The 7,220-nt window shown below is 42.6% G+C and overlaps 1 protein-coding gene across 3 annotated transcripts in view; it reads right to left on the bottom strand.

Moving 5' to 3' along the window:
• Window positions 1-261: 261 nt before the first annotated feature.
• Window positions 262-7,220, bottom strand: part of LOC133647789 (potassium channel subfamily K member 10-like) — a 29,095-nt gene continuing 22,136 nt past the window's right edge. For all 3 annotated transcript variants that reach the window (XM_062043485.1, XM_062043487.1, XM_062043486.1), the window contains one exon: window positions 262-1,518. In XM_062043485.1, coding sequence (XP_061899469.1) covers window positions 844-1,518 — 675 coding nt within the window. In that variant the 3' untranslated portion in view covers window positions 262-843. The remainder of the gene's footprint in view (window positions 1,519-7,220) is intronic.

Here is a 7,220-nt window from a genome sequence, read left to right as displayed (position 1 = left end):
TTTATATATATATATATATATATATATATTTATATATATATATATATATATATTTTATATATATATATATATATATATATATATATATATATATATATATATATATATATATATATATATATATATATATATATATATATATATATATACATAAATATATATATATATATGTATATATACATAAATGTATACATATACATGTATATGTATATATATGTATGTATAGAGTTATTTTTCTGTAACACTATAATTAACATCTCCTTTTATGGTCAGGGGGTGCTGTCCTGACTTAGCACACACCCAAAGACAGGAAGGAGGAATATAAAACTGATTGTTTGGCTTCTCCAAGTTAGGAGTGCCTTATTTTTGACTTGACCTCCTCCAGGAACTGCAGTCGTGTATAATGACGCTTGCTTGTAATAAAGCAACTTTTAGTTCAGTAAAGCGTCTCCGACGTCTCTTTTGATCCAGCCGCACTGCCGTGTCGCCCTTCTGCCCGGGAGAAGGTGACAAGACCAGAAATACACATAGCAACGGAACGCAACTTGAAAAGTGCTCTGGCAGTGTTTATTTTTTTTTTTTTTTAAATTGTGATTCGTTCATTTTGCTGTCAATTAAAAAGGGATTCAGGCTCAGTAAGGTCATCCTAACCTCCTGGCGAAGGTAATTACACTGGCAGGCCGAGATACCACTGTACTGTACGTCCATCACTTCTGTGGAGTAAGGGGAGTAGTGTTGAACATAAAGTACACAAGGAGACATAGTCTCAGCACACACTGGAGAAAGGACAACTTAAGGCACGAATGGTGGGATTTGAAACATGTGGTGTCGATGTAAAAACAACTATGGGCCCATCTCATGATGCAGCTCTTGCATTTTAAATGTTTCTCCTCCGTTTGGTGCAAGGAACAACCCGCTGTGCGACTTGCAGGCTTGTACGTTTCGAACATCTACAAACAACGGAAACTCTGACAAGCTGGTGTTGCACTCTTTGTCTTCGTTCTCTTCCTGATCCTCTTCCTTCCTCTTCCCGTCGTCCATAGCGAGCGTGCTGCAGTCGAAGGTGGGCGTGCTCCAACCGTAGGCTTCACTACGAGGACGGCGAGCGTCTTCAGGGATGTTCTTTTTCAAATCCCGATTCCTGTTTCGTTTGGCCGGTTTGGGGACGGAGCCCAAGCGGTTAGAGATGTCGACCTCGGATTCGTGGTTGGATTGCCGGTCACAATGCTCGGCTCCCCTTAGGCGGAGATTGTTTAACTTTGCCTCGATGCTTTCCTGAGAGGAGGTTTTGTAGTTGTTGGTATCCAGGCTATTGAAGACGGCCCGGCGTTCTGGAGAAAGCACGTCCAGAGAGAGGGCGCGCTGATCCAGGCCCAGTTGTCGTCTTTCCATACTGCGAATGGTGGCTGCTCGTTGGAGCTTGTCGCTGGCCTCCACGCTCATACGACGCCTCGTTTCTCTCAGCTCTGCTCGCACGTTAGCTTTCCACTCTGCTGCATGGGCTTTGATTTCCACAACCTTTTGGCAAAACACACAAATGACTTTAGTGCAGACCTGGGCAAAATAAGGCTCGGGGGCCGCATGCTTCAGGAAGAAGCTCATTTTCAGTTACTTTCTGAAAAAGGACACAGTCTCCATTAACAGATAAAAGATACAAAGTTGCTAGATTTTACAAAGAAACTCATTTACGTTATTGTAAAATTCTCCATATCAACTCATAACTGAAGTAAATTAATTAAAGGCCTACTGAAATGATTTTTTTTTATTTAAACGGGAATAGCTGATCCATTCTATGTGTCATACTTGATCATTTCGCGATATTGCCATATTTTTGCTGAAAGGATTTAGTAGAGAAAATCAAAGATAAATTTCGCAACTTTTGCTCGCTGATAAAAAAAAGCCTTGCCTGTACCAGAAGTAGCGTGACGTCACAGGAGCTAGTATTCCTCACAATTCCCCATTGTTTACAATGGAGCGAGAGAGATTCGGACCGAGAAAGTGACGATTACCCCATTAATTTGAGCGAGGATGAAAGATTCGTAGATGAGGAACGTTACAGTGAAGGACTTGAGAGGCAGTGATGGACGTATCTTTTTTCGCTCTGACCGTAACTTAGGTACAAGCTGGCTCATTGGATTCCACACTCTCTCCTTTTTCTATTGTAGATCACAGATTTGTATTTTAAACCACCTCAGATACTATATCCTCTTGAAAATGAGAGTCGAGAACGCGAAATGGACATTTAAAGTGACTTTTATCTCCAAGACAATACATCAGTGACACACTTAGCTAGGCTGACCATATTCTGAAATCCCAAAAAGAGGACATATATGCGTGCCAAGGCGGGCAGCACGCCAAGGCCGGGACTAGGTGAAAATTTGCCAATGATACTCGAACTTGCTTCATAAGTAATATATTTATTTAAATAAAGCATTTTTTTCTCCTATGTTGACAGTAGTGTTGGCGCTAGGAATTTTCAAAATGGGGTCCCAGGGACCCCATCAAATCATACAAATGGGGTCCCACAGTACATTTTTGGGGTACCACTTTTTTGTAAGCGTTTTGAAAACAAATGACAAATGTATGCATTATTCTGTTATATCTCACATTCTATGTTGTGTTTTGGAAAAAGGTTGTCATAAACGAGCTCTCGCCCTGCACAGCTGTTTTGTGCTTTGTAGTGTCGATATGGGCTTGTAGATCTTTATTTGCCACAGACATACACGTTCCTGCTTTGCACACAGTGCATTCTGCTTCCCATGTGTCACGGCCAGGACCAAAACACAAATACTTTTTCCGCAAATCATCCGTGAAGTTGCATTTACTTTTCGGCATTTCTTGTTTTCATGTCTGTCTCCACTCACTAGCTCTCTCGCTCTGTGTCTCTGCCCCTCCCTCACCAATGTTTCTGCGTGCGCACCTTCACAGCTTGTTTTGTTTAACCCCTTCTTAACTTAACCCTAGAGTCTAGGGTCGGCAACCTTTATCACTCAAAGAGCCATTTTGACGAGTTTCACAAATGAAAGAAAACAATGGGAGCCTCAAAACTCTTTTGAAATTTTAAATTAAATTACACTGTATACAAAGCTTTTTATTGCTTTGTGCTATGTTTAAACCATGTGTCGCAGACACGCGCCCCGGCCCGCACTTTAATATGACAGTTTAAAGTTAGTGCGGCCCGCGAGATTTACATGAATGGCGTTCAACAGCGTCATAGTTGCCAATCCTCCCACTTTTCCCAGGAGACACCCAAGATTGGGGCGTGATGGCACTGCCTTTACAGCCTGCTTAAACAGCGCATGTTGAATGCATTTTTAGCTTGAACACGAATACGACAGCAAAGCTTACTTGGTCAGCAGCCACACAGCTTACACTGACGGTTGCCGTATAAAAAACAACGTTAACACTGTTACGTTAAAAATATGCGCCACACTGTGAACCCACACCAAAAAAGAATGACAAATACATTTCTGGAGAACCTCCGCACCGTAACACAACATAAACACAACACAACAAATACCCAGAATCCCATGCAGCCCTAACTCTCCCAGTCTACACGCCCCGCTAGCACCAAACCCCCCCATACATGACCCCCCCCCCCCTCCCTCCGTGCGTCGGTTGAGGTTAGAGAGTTAGGGCTGCATGGGATTCTGGGTATTTGTTGTGTTGTTTTTGTTGTGTTACGGTGCGGAGGTTCTCCAGAAATGTATTTGTCATTCTTTTTTGGTGTGGGTTCACAGTGTGGCGCATATTTGTAACGTAACAGTGTTAAAGTTGTTTTATACAGCAACCGTCAGTGTAAGCTGTGTGGCTGTCGAGCAAGTATGCCTTGCTGTCTCCCACGTGTGCATGTTAAAGCTTCATACAACATGAGGCCGGGCTGGCATGCTGTTTGTGCAAGTAACAGAGGATAATATATGCAGTGCCATCACGGCACGTCCTTTATTTAGTTGTTAGGGGTTGCCGATCCCTGCCCAAGACGTACATTGAAAATTCACGCAACCCTTACTCAAAATGCCGGACAATTGAGGCATTTAAGAAACCCCGCCCGGACACCCCGGACACACCCTCAAAAGAGGACATGTCCGGGGAAAAGAGGACGTATGGTCAGCCTAACTTAGCTACTGAGCTAAAGTGCTAGCATCGTTCTCAAATGAAGATAGAAACAAAATAAATAAACCCCTGACTGGAAGGATAGACAGAAGAGCAAACATACAATTAAACCATGTACATGTAACTACACGGTTAAAAATTCTCAGCCTGGTAAGGCTTAACAATGCTGTTGCTAACGACACTAAGGCTAATTTAGCAACTTAGCAATCGGAACTAACAGAACTATGTACTCTCTCCTTTTTCTATTGTGTATCACGGATTTGTATTTTAAACCACCTCGGATACTATATCCTCTTCAAAATGAGAGTCGAGCACGCGAAATGGACATTTAAAGTGACTTTTATCTCCAAGACAATACATCGGTGACACACTTAGCTACTGAGCTAACGTGCTAGCATCGTTCTCAAATGAAGATAGAAACAAAATAAATAAACCCCTGACTGGAAGGATAGACAGAAGAGCAAAAATACTATTAAACCATGTACATGTAATTACATGGTTAAAAATTCTCAGCCTGGTAAGGCTTAACAATGCTGTTGCTAACGATGCTAAGGCTAATTTAGCAACTTAGCAGCCGGAACTCACAGAACTATGATAAAACATTAGCCAGCCCTCATCTTCCCATCAACAGCCGTGCTCACCTGTGTTCCAGCGATCAACGGCGCGACGAAGGACTTCATCCGTGGGTTTGGCGGCAAGCATCAGCTAGGCGTCTTCTATCAGGGTAATTAGTCCTTGTTGTGTTGCTGTAAGTATTGTACTTAGCCGCTAAGACACCGATCGATCCCACCTACAACGTTCTTCTTTGCAGCCTCCATTGTTCATTAAACAAATTGCAAAAGATTCACCAACACAGATGTCCAGAATACTGTGGAATTTTGTCGAAGAAAACAGAGCTTTGTGTTTTGTGTCCAATAGGGCCCAAACACTTCCGTGCATTTTGTGACGTCACGCGCATAAATCATATCCAAAGGAGATTTTCAACCGGAAGTGTGGCGGGAATTTTAAAATTGCACTTTATAAGTTAACCCGGCCGTATTGGCATGTGTTTCAATGTTAAGATTTCATCATTGATATATAAACTATCAGACTGCGTGGTCGGTAGTAGTGGCTTTCAGTAGGCCTTTAACTCATTATGTATTGCATATGGTGAATGTTTATATTCATCATGGAGAAAGCTAACCACCAGTTTAACTAGTAGGTATTTCATGTTTAGGCACATGATAACATAATGCTCTTTAGTGTTGATATTTGTGTGTGGATTGGATTAGTTCTCGCAGAAGAAAAGACAATAAAGTTGGACCTTGGTATGCAATGGTGATGGCCCTATCCGTGAGAAGAGACTACATGTTTAGCTTAAAGGCCTACTGAAACCCACTACTACCGACCACGCAGTCTGATAGTTTATATATCAATGATGACATCTTAACATTGCAACACATGCCAATACGGCCGAGTTAACTTATAAAGTGCAATTTTAAATTTCCCGGGAAACTTCCGGTTGAAAACGTCTATGTATGATGACGTATGCGCGTGACGTCAATGGTTGAAGCGGAAGTATTGGGACAGATTGTATCCCAATAAAAACAGCTCTGTTTTCATCGCAAAATTCCACAGTATTCTGGACATCTGTGTTGGTGAATCTTTTGCAATTTGTTTAATGAACAATGGAGACTGCAAAGAAGAAAGCTGTAGGTGGGATCGGTGTATTAGCGGCCGGCTGCAGCAACACAACAAGGAGGACTTTGAGTTGGATAGCAGACGCGCTATCCGACGCTAGCCGCCGACCACATCGATTATCGGGTGAAGTCCTTCGTCGCACAGTCGATTGCTGGAACGCAGGTGAGCACGGGTGTTGATGAGCAGATGAGGGCTGGCGTAGGTGGAGAGCTAATGTTTTTAGCATAGCTCTGTCGAGGTCCCGTAGCTAAGTTAGCTTCAATGGCGTCGATAGCAACAGCATTGCTAGGCTTCGCCAGGCGGTACAGCATTAACCGTGTGGTTACAGGTCCAGAGTTTGGTAGTATTGTTGATCTTCTGTCTATCCTTCCAGTCAGGGGCTTATTTCTTTTGTTTCTATCTGCATTCAAGCACGATACTATCACGTTAGCTCCGTAGCTAAAGAGCTTCACCGATGTATTGTCGTGGAGATAAAAGTCACTGTGAATGTCCATTTCGCATTCTCGACTCTCATTTTCAAGAGGATATAGTATCCGAGGTGGTTTAAAATACAAATCCGTGATCCACAATAGAAAAAGGAGAAAGTGTGGAATCCAATGAACCCTTGTACCTAAGTTACGGTCAGAGCGAAAAAAGATACGTCCTGCACTGCACTCTAGTCCTTCACTCTCACGTTCCTCATCCACAAATCTTTCATCCTCGCTCAAATTAATGGGGTAATCGTCGCTTTCTCGGTCCGAAACGCTCTCGCTGCTGGTGTAAACAATGGAAAAATGTGAAGAGCCCTTCAACCTGTGACGTCACGCTACTTCCGGTACAGGCAAGGCTTTTTTTATCAGCGACCAAAAGTTGCGAACTTTATCGTCGATGTTCTCTACTAAATCCCTTCAGCAAAAATATGGCAATATCGCAAAATGATCAAGTATGACCCATAGATTGGATCTGCTATCCCCGTTTAAATAAGAAAATTTAATTTCAGTAGGCTTTTAATGTCAGCATCTAAGATATGACCTGCATCTGTTGTCTTTCCAGACACTTACACACAAACATCTCCTTTTATGGTCAGGGTGTGCTGTGCGGACTTAGCACACACCCAAATACAGGAAGGAGGAATATAAAACTGATGGTTTGGCTTCTCCAAGTTAGGAGTGCCTCATTTTTGGCTTGACCTCCTCCAGGAACTGCAGTCCTGTATAAGGACGCTCGTTTGTAACAAAGCAACTTTTAGTTCAGTAAAGCGTCTCCGACGTCTCTTTTGATCCAGCCGCACTGCCGTGTCGCCCTTCTGGCCGGGAGAAGGTGACAAGACCAGAAATACACATAGCAACGGAACGCAACTTGAAAAGTGCTCTGGCAGTGTTTTTTTGTCTTTTCAAAACTGTGATTCGTTCATTTTGCTGTCAATTAAAAAGGGATTCAGGCTCAGT

This window comes from Entelurus aequoreus, linkage group LG04, assembly GCF_033978785.1.
Source record: "Entelurus aequoreus isolate RoL-2023_Sb linkage group LG04, RoL_Eaeq_v1.1, whole genome shotgun sequence".
Taxonomy (NCBI): domain Eukaryota; kingdom Metazoa; phylum Chordata; class Actinopteri; order Syngnathiformes; family Syngnathidae; genus Entelurus; species Entelurus aequoreus.
This window is presented reverse-complemented; position numbering and strand designations above follow the sequence as displayed.